Raw genomic sequence first — 18298 nt, forward strand, 5'->3', positions numbered from 1 at the left:
CCTGTGTCAGCGTCAGCCCCTCTGTGTCTAATACTGAGCATTTGTGTCCTGAGAGGGGACAGGCGATTTCCCACTCCGTCCTCACAGTGGTCTCCCCAAAAGCATAGCTCCCTCACCCACTGCCGCCGACTTGCTTAGGACTCACAGCGACCCATCGAGGGTTCCCGAGGCTGCAGATCTTATGGGAGTAGACAGCCTCATCTGATTCCCACGAAGCAGCTGGTGGGTTTGAACCTCCGGTGAGCCGATCAACACAGTTCTTCAGATATGGAAACAAACCGGGCCCTGAGGTGTGGGGCGCTGTCCATGGTTACACAAGTAGATAGGTGGTTGGGGTGGAGCTTTCTCTGTAGCCAGTTCTGCTGGTGCAATCCAAGCAGAGCTCTTAATGCCTTCCAGGGTGCTGGGCTGTTAGGGGTTCTCCCACCTGGTGGCCCCCACAGGGGTAGGAGAAGAATGAAGGAAGGGTGGAAAGCGCATCGGTGTTGGTGTCAGAGCTTGGATGGGGGTGTGGGGGGGGGCCCTGTGGGCTTGTGTCTAGGTTGCTGTTGGAGCCAGTTCACTGTGGTTCCGACCCCTCGCTGAGAAGTTTCCACTCCACCTTAGATGTACTGAATCAGAATCTACCTTTTCACAAGATCGCTCCAGGAGTGACTAAGCCCTGGTGTGGTATGAGGTCCTGGATGAGAGCTGGCAGTGTCTGGACAGCGGGGCGTGGGCGAGTGGGGGCTGGGCTCCTCTCAGCAGCTCCCCTCTCCTAGCCTGCCTGGTGGCCCAGGAGCTGCTGTCCCTTGTGTTCAGCAGCTGCTTCTTAGCAACCATAGGGCAGCTTTGCATAAGCAATTAGGGCGCCCTGGCAGGCAGGAAGAGTGGTCTGGGGGAGGTGGAGCCAACCTTTGGGGGGCTGCTTGCCACCACTCTAATTGGTCTCTTCACCACTCACCCTTCACATCTGCCCCCTTTCCCTCTCCTGACAGCTCAAATGGCTGATGGGGGGATGTGAAAGAGGGGAGGGGAGTGTCCTCAGCTGCCTGACTGTGACCTGAGATGCTCCTAGCCCACCCTGCCCAATAGGATGTTGTCCCCACAGCTGCGGGCCTGAGCCAGACCCCAGAATGGAGCCTTCCTAAGCATCCCTGGCTCAGACCTCGCGCCTGCGGCCCCCCTCCCCTAAAGTTCCCTGGCTGACGACATTCTCCCTCTGCTTCTGTCCCCAGTTCTGGCATAAAGCATGCTTCCACTGCGAGACCTGCAAGATGACGCTCAACATGAAGAACTACAAAGGCTACGAGAAGAAGCCCTACTGCAATGCGTGAGTCCTGGGGGGCCCTTCCTGAGCGCCCCTCCCCTCTCCATCTGCTCCTCCTCTAATAGGCCCTGGTGATGGGGCTGACCGCTTTCATTCTGTGCTTGACCAGCGTTGATCCCATCCTCCCTCCCAAGGGCTAGGTGACTGGAGGGCTGTGCTTGTCCCCGTTTTACAGACGAGGACGCTGAGGCTAGGAGACAGGGAGGGACTTCCCCAAGGAAAGCTCATTTAAGCTCATTCTTCCTCTTCCTGCTGCCTCACACATACGAATGGTGGTCTCCTAGCTTCGCCTCTTCCTGACAGAGCGCTTAGACACTTGACTTTGAGGCTCCCTCTTCTCCTTCCCAGATTCTCTGGGACCCTGGATTCTCAGCAGCCCCTCCTGGTGTTATTTCTTGAGAAAAGAGGGGGTCGTGAAGAGTGTAGCGTGGCTGGAGATTGGCCTCCCCTTGCCTCTTCTATCTGATGGAGCTGGAATAGACTGCCCCTTGGGCACTGCAGCCTAACCACACTGGGCTACCTGGGGGTGAAGCAGTGTCTCTCCCCGCCACCCCCACCCTCCCTCACAGAGTCCCTCCTCCCAGCTCCAGAGTGCCACACCTTCCATCTTCAAGTTGGCCTAATGCCTAGCCAAGTGCCAACTCAGTGCCTAGCTGGTGGCACCTGCAGCCTCAGAGAGCCACCCTGCTGGGTGAGGGCTCTGCCACCATGGCTTCCAAAGGTCAAGTCACTTATCAGGAGATAGCAAGGTCTCTCTCTGAAACCAGCCTCTGACTTTCCAAACATTCTCCGGAGACTCCGGGCATTCAAGGTCCTCTGGAAGGCCCCCTACCCCTTCCCCAGCCCCGTCGTCCTTCTCCCTGGGGGCTTGAGTGTTTGTCAGCCTTGGATTGCCTGATTACACCCCCAAGCCTGCAGCACACCCTATCTGTGCCAGGTGCAGGGGAAAACAGATTTCTGATAAAATCCCTAGCCCAAGAAGCAACCACATGAATGCTGTTCCTTCTGGAAAGCCTCTACCCCCCCACCCCCCCAAAGAAGGTTGTCTTGGATGGAGAAAGGGTCACAGCTCTGTCCCAGCCCCTCCTTCAGCTGTCCCTTCTGCAGTTCTTCCCCCTTCCCCACCCCTCAAGGGAAATGGGACATTCTTCAAATTCTTCAGGGATCACTCGAGCCTGCAGCCTCCCTTCCTTTAGGGAGTGTGGTGGGGTTCCGAGAAGCTGGGGCCTTTAACCCCTGGAGTGCTGGATCACTTCAGGCTGGATTCTGGTAACTTCCACCCCCTGTGGAAGAAGTCTGGCTGGGAGGCCGGCAGACTTGCCTGTAGCCTAGAATCTGTGAGCACTGGGAGTTGGAGAAAGAGAAATCAGAGGCTTGTCCTTGTTTGTGCGCCTAGAGCCAAAGTGCTAAAGTCCAAGCCTACTTTTTCTACCTGCTTCTGCTTGCAGGGGAGGCAGGGAGTGGACGACTCAGTATGAGATGCCCCCAAGTTGATTATGTTGACCCCAAGTGACACAGAGACCATGACTTGGCGGTCACGAAGTGCCCCTTCCTGGCTGCTCTTTCTAATCTGCTGAGACAGAGGTCCTCTGGTGCTCTCAGGCCCTTCAGCCCCAGAAGCAGGCTTATCCTTAGCCCTCCTCCCTGCCACACCGCACTGCCCGGGATCCAGAGCGCTGTTATCTGGGAAGGATCCAGCTTCAGTACATACCAGCAATAGTAGCACCTGGCTCAGGGCATTGACACTCTCTCAGCTAGCATCTGCTGAGCAGGACTGTGCCAGCACCGAAGGGGGAGGGGAGGCAGGGAGCTTGGGATCCACCAGATGCCAACGAGGCCCTGTCTGAGCTTTAGGGGCCCCATCCGTGAGATGGAAATAAAAGTTCTACACAGGCACACTGAGCCTCAGAACCTGGGGTCTTCGTTGGGTACCGTAGGAGGTGCCAGGGACTAAATCTGGTGTTTATACTCATTCCTTCTCTCCTGACATCCAGTTCACAGCACCATGGGCTCCTCTCCACCGGGGACCCCTCCCCACAGTGAGTGAGTGAGTGAGTGAGTTGGGGGGGGCGTATACAGAGGCGAGAGGGAAGGATGGATTTCTCTCTCCTGTGGCTTCTCAGCTGCTATGTCAGTTCTGAAAAGTGACTGCAAGCAGCAACTAGCTCTTTCCTTTCTCTTCTGTGTGCCACATTGGTTTGGGGTGAGGCAGGGGAGAGGGCACAGGCTGGCGGTGGGCACCCCTGTGTGCGTGCACTGCACACCCAGACACACACTCTGGAGCCGGGGACGCCCGACATCGGCTGTGTGTGTTCGCACGCTCCAGCCTGGCCACCCCGGCCTTGCTGTGGCCAGGTGGGGCGTGGTGGGCTTTTCCAGTGGAAGCAGTGGAAGAACCACCAGTTCACCACATGCTTTCTGGAAGCTTCTAGATGGGTGGGGTGAGGCTCCTCTGTTTATCAGAGAAATATTTACGCCCGCGCTTAATTTTTGTTTTGTAAACTGGATTCTCTGGAAGTGGGGCACATGGTCCACACACCACAAACCTGCTTCTTTGTCTCCACAGATGGTCTCAGACAGTATATGGTTGGGGGCACCTACTAAGTGGGGAGGATCAGAAAGGTACCCGCCTACTCCTGGGAAGGCAGTGAAGTTGCCTACCTGGGAACCAGCTTTGGGGTGTCAATGGGTGGGCGTGGGTTATGAAGGAATTGGCTGGGGTTGGGGGTGGGGCGCTGGGGACTTGTTACACCCTTTCCTGGGGGCACAGACTGCAGATTTCCCGGGTACAGGGTTCACTTTCCCCAGCCTCTCTTTTTTTTCTTCCAAAGTGAGGGGCTAAGGAGGGTGGAGATGTTTGTGCTTCAAAGACTGGGGTCCTGCCCCTCCTTTTGGGCCTTAGTTGGGGGCTGGGTGGGGGTCTGTGTTGGGCAGTTCCAGGAAACTGTTTCATCCCCCTCTTTTCAGGGGTGGGTCAGTGGGGTTGGGGTGGGGGCCTAATCCAAGTCTGTGGTCTGGGGATTTCCTGCTTCCCTAGAATTCTCTGCATCTGACCTGGGAAAATGAGATCAATTGTCTTATAGAGCTGGAGTGGGCTGGGAGAGGGGTGTGGTGTGTGTTTGGGGTGGGGGGTGGTGGAAGCAAACTCAACCAGTACCCAGTGGTAGTAATGTCGGTTTCCACTCCCTGTGCTCCTTGGGCCTTTCAGTGGCTGATACTTGGACAGCTGATCGCCAGGCATTTCTTCCCAGGCACTCAGGACAGACGCCAACCTTTCACTTGGCAGCAGAGCCTCCTAACTGTCTGTAGTCTCAAGGAGTCCTGGCAACCTCGAAGGGGCAGCCAGGTGACCCCTTGCAGCCTCCAGCCAGCCCTTAGCCATTCCTCCACATTCCCCCAGGCCCCGCACTCAAAGATGGCGGGGGTCGTAGCATCCCCATTTTACAGACAAGGAAACTGAGGCAGGGAGGGCCAGCACCTTATCCAACTTGGTCGTGTCCTTTCTCCTTACGTATCGCCTTAAGAAGCTGGGACAGGCTTTTTGCTTCTTTCTCATTTTGTCCTCAACTTCTGCGGGCTGGTAAGTTCTTCCTAAAGTCTAGCTTTGATCTTTCTGGCTGCTCAGTCTTATCTCTATTCCAACAATAGCTCCTTGTTGCTTCCAGTGCCCAGCCCCTGCCTCTTCAGCCCCTCAGGCGTGGGGGCTGGGACTGAGAATCTGGGTTAGAAGGGGGCCATCTACGTGCCTTCCAGGGCACGGGTGCAGGACTTATTTTTATCTTTTCTTTCCTCCGCGTCCCCCCACCCCACCCCCATTTTGGTTAAACCAAAGGCCCTTGTTGCTTTTATCGATGTATTTTTGTTCTTCCTTGAACAAAACGCTGTGGTTTTCCTCCTGGGGGTCCCAGGCAGCTGGAAGGGCTGACTGCTGGGAGGAAGGGGGTGGGGCTTTGGAATGTAACTGGGACAGGACTGGGGAGTGGGGTTGGTGCCTGGAAGCTTCTCAGTATCCTCCCTGTCCCACTCAGAGGGCCTCGGGATAAACCAGCTTAGAACACCTACTTTGGAGAGGTGCTAAGTTAAGGTGACCAGATTTTAACATTGGTAAAGTGGGACACCGTTGATAAAACTCATATCCTGGCGAAATAGCACATGACAGCAGAAAACCGTCTACCCTAGCTTGTTGTGCATTCTTTCCAAAAATCGGGACTTTTTAAAACGCTGCAGGACACAGGAAAATTTGTTAAAAATTGGGACTGTCCCGCCAAAAGCGGGACGTCTGGTCACCTTATACTAAGTAGCTGCGGCTCCTGCCTGGGGTCTCTCATGCTGCCCAAACGTGGAAACAAACAGGTTTTGAAGGTGAGGGGGCTCGATCCCCAACCACCCTGCCCCAGCACATCTTTCCTGAGAGCTCTGGGAGCGGGGTGACCAGGGTGTCCGCCTGTGCTCTTAGCTCAGGTGCAGGGAGCACTGGGCAGTCTCTGCTCCCGACGGAAGTCCCGTTTCTTCATCTATAAAACGCCACTCAGATACTGCTTGCCTTCTCTAGCTCAGAGCCTCGTGGCAGGTGGCAGGGCACACTGTGCATGGGACACCATGTACCACGAGGCCGCCTTGCGTGTTTTAAGTGCGGGCGGCCCAGGCTGCTGCCCAGGCAGGGGTGAATGGGGGAGGAAACACAGCCCGGCTCTGGACCAGGCAGGTCTTGAAATGCCTAGGCAGTTGGTGGGGCTGGGGTTCCAGGAGGGTCCCTCTTCCATCCCAGTGACACCCCAGAGGGATGGGCTGGGTTAGCCAGAGCACAGAGAGGGAAGGAGAAGGTGTAGCACTGGCAGCAGTTGCTTCTGGAAAGAGGTCAAATCGCTCTGAGCCCTCTTGGAAGCCCGTCATGGCGGTGGGGGGAGGGGAACGACACCATGTTCCGCCTTCCCCTCCCTTGGGGCAGCCCCCAGCCTCTTCCCCCAAGATGCCCACAAGGATCCTGCTGTCACCCGCCCCGCCTTGTCTTGATGGCACCCCCTCAGGAAGCACACCCGGCTGTCCCTCCCCCACCGCCATAGACCTCGCTCTGCCTGCTCTGGGCTGCCCTCCTTCCTGGAGCCCAGGCTGAGGTTGCCATGGGAACCTGAAGCGCAGTGAGCAGCCGGAGAGGGTGGCTGGGAAGGGGAAGGCTGGGTTGTCTCACCAGGGCTGGGGGCTGTGGGGAAGGGATCAGGCTGACCCACTAGGAGTAGCCCCACTCACAGGCACGTCCACTGCCTTGGGTTGGGCTTTAGGGGTGGGGGGAGGGCCGGTGGAGCTCCTCTTCCATTTAGTTAAATGCCTGGATTAAGCCGACATCTAGGCTTGTTCTTACCCTTCAGTCGAGAGTCCCACTAAGATCCGGGATGATGGTGGGTTTCTTCGCTGGTGATTCCAAAGAGAGGACCAAATGCCACCCACCCACCGCCTTCCCCACCCAGAGCAGAGGCATGCCGAGAGGAAGTGGGGGGGGGGGTGCAGAGTTTACCGGGTGGCATTGTCAGAGGGGCTGATGCCAAACTGACTCAATCAATTTTTTGTTCACTGTTTCCGCAGAAATTTGACTTGAAAACACACACACACAGATAGATAACTATCAGCAAAACCACAACTATACCTTCCCAGGCAGTGTGCTGTGCCCCTGTGCTTGGCCAGCCTGCGGCCGCGCTGCTCAGAGCCCCTCACGATTCCCCAGTCACGTCGACGCGCAAGTCACCCCACTTGTCTTCTTGTGCTGATGTGGTTTCTGTGTGGCTGGTCTTTTGATGGCCAATAATTTGTTCAACTTGTCTTGCGTTTTGGCTACAATCTTGTGGTATTAGTATCGAGAATTTTGAGAATGAAATTCTAATTAGAAGAAAAGAAGGGTGGGGTGTGCTTCTGCGCAGTTACAATAAGGTGGCTCCCTGTAGAAAGAGTCTGTACAACAACCTTGTTGCTCACTGCTAGTGACCCTGCAGGACCCTGTGGACCTGCCCGTGCGGGTTTCCCAGACTAGCACCCCTGACAGTGGTAGAAAGCCTCATCTTTCTCCCTCGGAGCGCCTGGTGGTTTTGAATTGCTGACCTTGCTGTTAGCAGCTGAACACATCACCCACTACTAGTGCTCATAGCCTCACCCTGCAGTCTTCCCCCACTCCCACCCACCCAGCCGCAGGTGCTAGCCTTCGCCTTTTCTTCCTCCATCTGCTTGGGGCTGCGATCCTGGGCAACCCAGGGGGCAGGGACCCTGGTGAGGTGGTGGCGGCTGGCAGAGAAGGGAACCAACTAGAATCGTCCAGGCCCAGGTTGGTGAGACTAACCCAGAGCGGAAGTAGATTTGCAGAAGCCACCTAACTAGTCAGTGTCAGCCACCTGCTAGCCAGCCCAGCCCCCCTCGGTTCAGTTCTCCAGATCCAGACCCCCAGCCTTGTTCCTCAATGAGTGGTGGTCCGCAGGGAGCTCAGCTCTGTGATGCTGGTGTGTGGAGACGTGCCAGGTTTGGCGCCGAGGCAGGCGGGTAAGGCCTATCCAGCTAGTAGCTGGGGACTGCCTTGAAGGAGGCTGACTGTCTCTTTACTGGGGACAGCTGGGGGGTCGGGGCTGGGGTGGGCAGGCCGCTCCAGGTGGTCCCAGCTGTGGTGGCCTGTGGTCATTCCAGACTTGCGCTCCTGCTTGGAGAGCAACCCCACATGGTTCATGTGAAACCCCACCCGTTTCATATACGAACGGCAGCAGCTCAGGGCTGCCTCTGCTGTAGCTGGTTTGCTGAGGGGACCTGGGTTCTACTTCTGACCCAGCGTCAACAGCGGATAGGCCCTTTATTGATTCCGCAGCTCTTCGTGAGCGCCAGATACTAGTCTGAGGCTGAATCAGTGAGCCCAGGAGGCCCCAGCTCCCCTCCCTCCCAGAGAAGCGGCAGAGAGAAGTCAGTGACCGGGTGCTAACTGAGACAATGCAGGAAGCTCGTGGATGGGGAGGGCTTGGGGCTAGGACGCGCTTCGCGTCTCTGTGACCCGAAGAAGAGGAACTGGAAGGCCCCAGAGCGTCCTGTGCAGACTGCACTGTACACCACCCCGGCTTCTCGTAGCTCACACTAACCTTTTGGGGGACAGGACCCAGGTCTGTCCTGGGCCTGAGTCGTGGAGAATACTGGACTCCAGAGAGTCTGGCTGCAAATGTGAATCATACCACTTCGTGGCCGTGTGTCCCGGCCACTTTGTTAAACCTCTTACAGCCTCAGTTTTCCCGCCTGTCAAAGGGGAGCCGTGGCGGTCCTCCCCACCCAGGGTGGCTGCAAGAAGTGAGTACACGTTGAGCAGCTGACGACCAGATCAGCGGTTCGAGCCAACCAGCGGCTCCACGGCCCGAGATGAGGCCGTCCGCTCCTGTAAAGATGACGAGTCTGTCCTGTTGGGTCACTAGGAGTCGCAATCGACTCGGTGGCAGCGATCTTGGTTTTGGGGAGTGGCATGTCAGGGTTTATCCCAGAACAAGGGGCGTTGGGGACCCTCAGAGAGCGTCCCAACGGCCTCCCTGCCCTTGGCTGGAGAAGCCCTTGCCTCATCCAGTCCTGGACCATGAGCATCTTGGTCTTGCTGCTTGGGCCCGTGGAGGCAAGCCCTGGTCTGTGAGGAAGGCCAGTGGTCCTTGCAGCTGCCCCAGCATAACTCCCCCGCCCCCATTTTTCTCTCCCGCAGACACTACCCAAAGCAGTCCTTCACCATGGTGGCCGACACCCCGGAAAACCTCCGTCTCAAGCAGCAGAGCGAGCTCCAGAGTCAGGTGAGGGGGGGCAGGCGGGCGGGTGCTGTTGTAACCCCTGCTTTGGCAAGGGTTCCTTCCCCTGTGGCCGGCAGGGCCATGGTGTTGAAATCCCTGGCCCTGGTTCCATGCCCCCACACGCTGCTTGGCCTGAGCACGGAACTGGGGCAGCTAAGGCTCCCTCTGGGTTTGGGGTGTGTGGACATGTCTAGGGCTCCCTGATGTTTTCTGAGCATGGACGCGGACTCCTCCAGCAAAGCTTGCCTCCTTCACAAAGCAGCTGCTCCCCCACCCCCCTTCCTCTCTCTTCCCCCCCAGCACAGGACGCACAGGCTTGGTGATTGAACCAGAGAACCCCACTTCTTAGTCCCATGTCAGCCTGTGGTGACAGCTGCTGTTCATCCTGACCCTGAGGCCACCTCTCTGGGTCCCCATCTCCTGAAGGCCCCCAGGAGGGAGCATGCACTCAGTCAGGATAGGCCTGGACATACCTTCTCTTCTTTAGGTTTGGAAAGAAAGGGGTGCCCTTAGTCCCTTTGCCCAGACCACGAAACCGAGGCTCCGAGCCCTTAGTGGGCTTGCTCAGATAATTCAGGCAGCAGTAGAGGAATCAGTGACAGAAAGCTGTCGGGCTGAGCGCTTAATGCTCTGCACCATACGGCTGTGTAAGCCTCACAACAGCCTCCTGCAGGGGGCTTGTCACTCACTGACCCCACCATCCCCTTTCAGGTGAGCACACCTGCAGGCGGCAGGTCTGTCTCATTTGGAGGCTCCAGTTCTCTTGAGTTTTCTGCCCTGGCCCCCCGAGGGGGAAGGGCCTCTATGTCAGTGACCCACAGGGTATGACACCCTTATGTAGCGTCGCAAGTGTTTCCAGTTCCTGTGTGTCGGAGACCTGTGGGCCCCAGCGAGGCCGGGCACTGCCCAGTGAACTGCCCGGGGACATGGTTTGGGATTTGGGTTCTGGACTTTTCCCCACGGTGTGGTGAGCTGGTGCTGGCTCGGCACCCCCACCTCCTCCTGTGTCCCACTGGTGGGGAGGAAGTGGGAGCCGCCGGCGTCCCCTGCTGTGGCGGCTCACATCTGCTAGCCCAGAGCCCACCCCTGCTGTGGTGTGAAAGCTGCAATTATGGGGTGGGGGGTGCCAGGCCTCTGCCCACCGAGCAGGGCTGGGTGGCCCAGCTGGCAGGGAACTGGGCCAGAGGCAGCTGGGCCCTGGGTCCGGTCTGCACAGCGGTGGCTGGGGCCCTGCTCCTCTGCCCTCCCCAGTGTGTGTGGGAAGCCCCCTGGGGAGAAGCGGAGGTGTTCACAGGGCAGGTGGACCAGAGAGCATTATGGGGCAGCCTGTACTCACCCAACAGCTTGAGGGCGACAGTCCAGGACCCCAAGTGGTGGGATCCAGGCTGGAGGGACCTGGGAGAAGAGATTGGGCAGTGGGTGTTTGGAAGGGCAGTGGCCCAGGAATGTGGCATTCACACGGGCAGAAGCAAGGGCCACATGTCCTCTAGCCGGGCTGGCAGCAGCTGGCAGCTCCATTCTCTGCCTTGTGAGTCCTCCTGAAGCCTGTGCGCTTTCCGCTGGAGGGAACCCGTCCCTGGGGCTAGGGCCTGCTGGGGAAGCACCTTCTGCTGGCTCCCTGCCCAATAGAAGAGCAAGAGTGGGCAGACAGGGTGCGCCTTTGTAGGGGCTACCCACCTCCAGGGCTCCCAGTTCCAGTCCCTCGGGGTACTTCAGGGGAATAGTGCGGGAGGCATTCTGGATTAGGTGCTGAAGGAGGGCCAGGCCTGTCGTCCTCACAGCCGTCCGCTGACAGAGGGACTCTCATTCCCCCCACTGTTCAGGTGGGGACATATGTCCTGAGCCCCTCGCAGGTGGGCTTCAGGCCCTGTCTTGTTCTCAAGGGCGCTGCAGTCCGTCTGCTGCCCCATCCTGCCCCGTGCAGTAGCATCACTAGCAGCTGGGTGGGGAGGCCACTAGAGCACAGATTCCCAGGCCCCGCCCGCAGGTAGAGCTTCTGGTTGGCAGCCCTGCGCACAGCCCGGGAGCTCGGCACTGCGTTTTGACAGACTCTTTCTGGTGGCTTCCTGTCCCCAGGCAGCCCTGAAGAGAGAGACTTCCAGCAGGGCTGGTGTGTGGAGAGGGGGCTGGTAGGAGGAGACAGACTCCCCTGGCTCACCCAGTCTCTGTTCTGAGAGGCCTGAGCTGGCTGAGTTAGGGCTGTGCACTGAGGGCTCGGCCTTCCGGAAGATTTGCACCTCGGAGAGCAGGTGGCCAGTTGGGGGGCTGACGGAGGTGAGCCGAGGGTGGAAGGGGAAGGGCCGTGAGCTCCGCAGTCTGGCTTGGCCCGGGTTCCAGCTCCTGTCAGCCGTGGGTTAGTTAGGGTTAGTTCCTGACATCCCCACCCCTGCCCACCCCAAGGTATCAGCATCTCCTTCCTGGGTCCTTTTCCTGGTGGGCGTGGCCTGGCGTGACTCCGCCCCAGGCTCTTTCAGCCTTTAGCTGTTTGCCAGTCTCTCCAAAGTAGTACCTGTGTCTGGGGCACCTGGCGCTTCCCCTGCAGAGGAAGTAACCAGAACTGCCCAGAAATGGCCCTCGGGGTGCTCTGCCCAGGCCTGGCTGGGGCAGGGGAGCTGGCTGCTGAGCCCGGCCCTCCTCTATCTCACCCTAAGCACCACACAGTCTAGGCCGCAGCTTTGGGCAGGACTCAGTTGTGGGTGTCTTTGTGGCCTCCCAGTGAGCCCAGAGAGGACCGTGGGGAGCGTGTCTCTTTCATTTTGTCCCCCCGTCTTTCGTTTTAGTTTGGGGGGGGTGCTTGCAGAGACACTGAACTTTTCCTTCCAATGGTGTGTACACCCCGTGTTCCACGGTGCAGCTGCATTCCCCCCACTTCCTCCCCGGGGGCCTCGTTTCCACCCGGCCTTCTTTCCTGCCCCTTCTGCCCTTTGAGCTTTGTGGCCTTTTGGGCCTCTGAGGAGTGCCGTCCTCCCTGGTGTCATTGCCGTCACTGTCCACTTATTTCAGAGGTAGGCCTGTGTGTTGTTTGGCTGGGAGTTGGTCCCTGCTTACAGGGGGCCTCTAAGGGCCACGGTCTCAAGGGTTCCACCAGCCTCTGACCAGCCAGAAAAGTGGGGTCCTTGTTCTGATCTTGAAATTTGTTCTCCTCTCCCCTGCCTCCCTCTCGGCGTAGGCCCTCCTGTAGGGTCACGGTGAGTCAGAACTGACTCCATGACCGTGAGTTTGGGTTTTGGTTTGCTTTTTTGTGATCCTGGTCCGAGTGGTCGGTAGTGGGAGCCGGGCACCGCCTAGTTCTTCTTGGTCTCACTGCAGTGGAGGTTGCGTTTGCATGGCCCACTGGTCCTTCAGACTAATTGTTTCTTTGAGTCTTTGGTGGTTTTGACTGTCCCTCGTTTTCAGAGGGTTGTCCCTGAGGGGGCATGCCCCCCCTCCCCGACCTAGAGGTGGGGAAAGCACCACAACTCACCCTCTGTGCATTGGACCCTGTCTTCTCTTTCACCCACACCAGCTCTTGTGACTTGCAGGGGACAGGACACACCCATTTAAGTGTGTGGAGGCCTGTTTGGTCACAGATCTGTCACCACTAGCCTTGGGGGAAGTCATCGAACCTTTCTGAGCCCCGTCTGTAAGACAGGGCTCCTGTTGCCTCTCTCGAAGGCTGTTGCGAGGATGCTAGTATCCGTTGAGTATTTGGAAGGTGAGTCCCTGGCAGAGACTCGGTACACAATAAAGGCTGTGGTTACACTCCTGAGAAGGAGAGAAAATGGGGCTTGGCTGAGGAATGGACATATGGTGACCATCTGACCGTTGTCTCCAGCCCTGGCTGTTGTCACTCGCACTCCTCCACATCGGAGTGGCCTCAGAGGTGGGTACCGGTTTCAAAACGGGCTTCTCTTCTGTTGGAAGGGTCATTTCCATCGTCTCTGGTCCCAGCACCTGGTAGCCTCTGGTCAGTAGACATAGTTCCTATGGTCTTGTGCTTGGTTCATGTGTTTGAAGCCACCATCAGTCATGTGACGCTGGCTCAGCACCACAGTCCTCAAGACTACGGAATACATTGCGTCTAGATATACTTAAGGACGTATGCTGCCTTCTTTGTGTACAGATTATCTGCCGGCATGAGTCCCTTCATCATTCATTCCACTTGCCTGTGTGCTGGGAGCGCTGGCCAGGTGGTGGCTTACCTGTTGGGCTGCCAACCACAAGGTCGGAGAGTCAGAGCCACTGATTGCTCTGCAGGGGGATGGGGAGGCTTTCTGCTCCCCTGAAGGGTGCCAGCCTTGAACACCCACACGGGCAGTTTGACTCTGCCCTGTAGGGTCACTGTAAGTCAGAATCGATTCGATGGCCATGAGTGGGAGGTGTCTGTTTTGTTTTTGTGCCTGTGTGTGTGTGTGTACTGGGTTAAGTGAGGAGCAGGCAGATCTAGGGAGGGTCACTATTATTAAATAAGCCAAATGAGAACAGTAGAGTGATTGATTTCATGGACAGCGGCTGCCTGACTTGTGCAGGGACAGGAGGGAGCCCCAGGCATCTGTCCCGGCCCTGGCTTTAACTGGTCACGTGAGCTGGGCCGGGTCCAGTTGCCTCTACAGGGCTCCGCCCTGCCTGACTAGCTGTCCTGGCAACGAGGGTGTGGGTGATGAGGGAGGGAGCCCTGCTTGGGGGGGCACTGGGTGAGTACCGGGCACCTTCCTCTCTGCACTCCTGCCAGTGCCAGGAGGATGCAGGAGAACTGTCTACTTCTGATTCTCCATAGCCCCACACTCTAGAGCTGCCAGGACTTCAGAGGTCATTAGCCAGCCCCTCTGGCGACCCAGAGAGGGCCAGTGACTTGCCCAGGGACACACAGCAAAGTGGTGCCGAGTCCAGGCCTTTCCCAGCCCCACCCTCTGGGTCAAGAGAGAAGCTCAGTATCCTTCCCCAGCCGGGAGGGGAGGCACTTCCTGAGCCTGGGAACCCGCTGATGTCATTGCAGTGTTGCCATGGTGATTATTCCTGGATTAGGGGCCTGACCCTCTGAGGCTGGGAAGTAAGGAAGGAGAGGAGGGACTGGCCCAACAATTTAGTGTTGACAGAGCACTTTCTCACTCCTCCCCAGGGCAGCCTTACTGCCGCCCCCTCGGCCCCGATGCCCCCCATTCCACCCCATGGTATGCGAGCTGCACTTATATCTGCACCTGCCTTGGAAAGACTGGTGTCGTGATCCCCATCTTACTGATGTGCAAACTGAGGCTGAAGAGGTTGGAGTACTAGCTCAAGATTACTCAGCAGATGGGAGACAGCCTGTGTGTCAGTCAGCTCCACACTTGATGACAGGGGGGATCCTGTGACAGCTCTTTACAGGTTAGGGACCTGAAGCCAGGGGCCTTGGATTCGGCAGGACTTCTGTGTCTGGAGCCCTGGTGGCCCCGTGTTGGGCTGCTAGCCAGGAGGCCAGCAGTTTGAAACTACCAGCCTTCCCCAGGGAGAAGTCTTGGAAGCCCACAGAGGCAGTTCTGCCCATCCGGTAGGGTTACTGTGAATTGGCATCAACTCTTTGGCAGAGTTTGGTTTGGGGTTTGGATATCTGGAACACCACTTTCCTGACTCTGGTTCCTTCCCTTCCCTGAGGACCCCCAAGCACCCCTGCACACACCTGCCCTCAGTGGTGTCGCTGGGCTGGCCCAAGGCTTCCAGAGTGTGCCAGTACAGGCAGGGTCTCAGTGCTGTTTGCCTGGTCTCTGTGTCCAGAGCACATTGGGGTCTTTCAGACGGTCTCTCCACCCCACCCCTGCCCCGACCACAAGAACCCACAGATGGGCAGCTGGACCCCTGACGGGGCTGTGCAGGGGCCTGGCAGGTGGGGTCAGGACGCAGCTCAGCGCAGGCGCTGGCTGACTCCTTGCCTGGGGGCCATCTGGGCCCCTCATCCTGGAAGGTCCCAAGGGCCTGGGCCTGTGTCCTGGGCTGACCTGCCTTCCAGGACGGCGCATCCCCACAGAGGAAGTCCAGGCAGCTGGTGGGGCTGGGACAGCTGGCCGCAGAAATGGACAGTGGTATTTGGAAGCCAAAGAACACAGCACCCCTGTCTTACGGGCCTCTGTTCTTACACACACCGGAGGAGAAGCTGCTCGCTCCATTGGTATCAGGGAAGTCCTTTCTGATGTCCGCCTGAAGCCCCTCTAGGACTCGGGTTTTCCGTGAAATTCTCAGAAGAGGTCATTCAAGTGCTTGAGTGCTGTCTGTTCCCCCACCGCCATCCTCCCCTTCTGTGGTGGTGGCCTTCGAAAGCCAGCCCAGCAGGCCCCAGGAAGCCTCCGGGCCCGTCAAAGGCTCATTGATGGAGCCTACCCTTTGGAGGCCTCAGCCCTGCCTTCTGGAGACCGCGGGGGTCCCTTGGCACAGCCTTCCCTCAGCTGGCCTCTGAAACACGCCCCACCCAGCCTGGGAGCTCGGGCTGGTGGTTCAGGGCCAGAGTCAGGACCAGCTTGGCGAGGTTGTGCTTCTCAGCATTTGCGGCTCAGCTCTGATCTTGGCTCATGGACTTGGCCTCCTCCAACTTAGTGTCTTACCTGTGAGATGGGGCTGAGAGTCTAGACCAAGACGTAGGTGAGTAGCTCGTGCCCAGTGCGCGTGGTTCCGGCTGTTCGTGTGCTTCCTTTGATTTTGCCCCCAACTCCTGGGGGCATGGGGGGTGGAGGAGGCATGCTCCATGTAAAGAAGCAGTACCTCGTCCAGGGCTTTTGTTGGTGGCTGATTTTTGGAAATAGATGTCCAGGTCTTTCTTCCTCGCCCATGTGAGTCTGAAAGCGCTGCTGAAAGTCAACGTTATACATAGCAGCCTGCAGGCCTCCACCGCTGTGCGTGAGCTACATACATTGGTCGGAATTGAACCTGGTCTCCTGCTCGGAAGGACCACTGAGCCACCGCTGGCCTATCCATAGTCTCAGGCTAGGGCTGTTGGCCAGATGCTTCGAGTGGGGGAGCATTTCTGCGGAGGGCATTTCTGGATGGGCACTTGCTCTTGCGCCCACCCCCTGGCCGCTTGCTGCCCAGGAGTTGGCCATGTGCTCAGGCCCTCGGGGTCCCCTGGCCTGACCCGCCCCTCTTCCCTCTCTCCGGGCCTCTCCAGGTTCGCTACAAGGAAGAGTTTGAGAAGAACAAGGGCAAAGGCTTCAGCGTGGTGGCGGACACACCGGAACTCCAGAGAATCAAGAAGACCCAGGACCAGATCAGTAACGTAAGCGCTGTGCGAGTGCGCCCCGGGCTCTCCGCGTGCGCATGTCCCCCCCCACCCCTGTCCCCCCCAGCAGACAGGGCCAGTCGTGTCTGCTGCCCCTGCCCTCTGAGTGGGCCTGCCTGCTGGGACAGAGGGGAAGCAGGGGTGTGGGGGTTCCAAGTACCCTTTTACTGTGGGTCCCCACTCTCCCCCCACCCTCTCAGTCCAGAGTATGCCCCTTGAAGGGAGCGGCATCTTGCGGTTTGGGGGGTGGGTGTGTGGATGGAGACAGATCTCTCATCTCGGCACAAAGGTCAGCACTGGAAAACTGGGAGGGGCCAGCCTGCGCCTTTCTGCTCTGGGTGCTGACATTGCAGTCACTTCCGCCCACCCTCGCCACCTCCTCCACCTCGGCTTGCCCTTCCTTCCTGTGTAAAAACCCCAGCCGGCATTGCCCACCGCCACCCCCACCCCGGCCCCGGGCCCAGGCCCTCTGGACCTGGGATGTGAGGTCAGCAGGGCCTGGCTGTGGCGGGGGTGGGTGTGGTGGGCCAGCACGCTACACTGGCACCTTTGACCAGAGAGAAGGCCTGGGTTTCCTGCCTGGCAGACCAGCAGCCTGTGTGGGCTTGGGCTTCTGCGGGTAGGGAACAGAGGGCAGTGCCCCGTGCACAGGGACTGGGGGCTGAGGGGCAGAGTGTGGCCGTTCAGCACAGGCAGGAGGCCGTCCACAGTGAAGGTGTGTGTGTGGGGGGTCAGCATGTCAGCTGTTGTCTTCATGGCTATACCAGGACCTGGAGGCTGGGGACAAGGCTGACGGGGGTGGGTGGGGTGGGGGAGGGCTGCAGGCTTCCAGCTAGTCCCCAGTCTCCACCCCTAGGCTTCACAGCCCCCTACCCGTCTGCACAGCCTCTGGGGTAAGGCACCCCTAGAGGGTGGCTGGGCCCCGCTGGCTATGGGTCAGGTTTCTGAAGCTGGGGGCAGCCAGGCAGACAGCAGACCAGCCAGGCCTGCAGCGAAGGAATCCATTTTACCCTGTGACCTGCCAGACACACCTGCATGTATTTAGAGCGCAAACCTAATGGGAAGGCTCTCCTCGGAAGAACATGTTGGGGCATCGAGAGCTGCCTGTTTTCTGTTCTCTTTTATTCCTGCAGTGGCCGGTCTCGGAGCTGCTGCAGGAGCTGCTGCAGGCTTGGTGCGACCTGGTTGTTGAGCTGCGGTTCGAAATAGTAGCTTGGGGAAGTGGAGAGCTCCCCTTGGCCAGCTAGGCCTACTTCAGAGGGCTCTGCGCCCCCACAGCAGTTGCCACTTAATAAAGCCGGGTCTGGCCCTGCTCCAGGCCTCCCCTGGCTGGGTAAAGAAGGGGAAATTGTGGCCAAGGTGTGGCTGGTGGATACCAGCTCAAGGTAGCGGTGGGGAACAAGGAAAACCCGGAGGGACCCACGAAGCTGGAATCTGAACTTGCCAGCCAGTGGCTCTTCCTTGTGAAGATTCTTGCCTTTTATTGGCATTTTGCCCAGGACCTGCGGGTCCCCGACCCCCACCTTCCTGCACACGCATTCGGGCTTTTTTCAGTCTTGAGGGGTGGGGCCTGGACTGGCAAGGAAGCCTAGTCATCTCTGCCTCCCTTTGTGGAAAGCTTCTGGGACTCTAACCGGCCCATTCCACGTGCTGGGCTCCCCTCCTTGCTGGAGCGGTTAATAATGTCCAAGAACCCCTGGGCAGATATCCCTTCACATACATCGGCCACGCAGGCTGCAATGAGCTGATTGGCCTCCTCTGCTCTGAGGTGGGAGAAGTAACTTGAGTGTGACCTAGGCCGCCCCCCTTTGCAGCTTGAGCTGGGGCCCCTGAGATGTGACCACAAGGCTAGTGGGAGACTTGGTTTTTGTGAAGGCAATTAGGGTCTCTCAAATGCAGACCTCTGAAAAAAACGCTATCAGAGTCACCCGGGGAGTTTGACAAAACAGATTCACAGCTGTGTGGATTAGCATTTCAGCCCGT

At 58.3% G+C, this 18298-nt stretch overlaps 1 protein-coding gene across 1 annotated transcript in view; it reads left to right on the top strand.

Moving 5' to 3' along the window:
* The first annotated feature begins 1221 nt into the window (after positions 1-1221).
* LASP1 (LIM and SH3 protein 1) overlaps positions 1222-18298 on the top strand; it is a 30918-nt gene continuing 13841 nt past the window's right edge. The window contains exons 1-3 of the mRNA XM_004707106.2: positions 1222-1312; positions 9012-9096; positions 16205-16312. Of these exons, the coding sequence (XP_004707163.1) occupies positions 1257-1312; positions 9012-9096; positions 16205-16312 (249 nt within the window). The 5' untranslated portion in view covers positions 1222-1256. The remainder of the gene's footprint in view (positions 1313-9011; positions 9097-16204; positions 16313-18298) is intronic.

The sequence above is a fragment of the Echinops telfairi genome, unplaced genomic scaffold, assembly GCF_000313985.2.
Source record: "Echinops telfairi isolate 266 unplaced genomic scaffold, ASM31398v2 ScPeMD7_7458;HRSCAF=8496, whole genome shotgun sequence".
Classification (NCBI taxonomy): domain Eukaryota; kingdom Metazoa; phylum Chordata; class Mammalia; order Afrosoricida; family Tenrecidae; genus Echinops; species Echinops telfairi.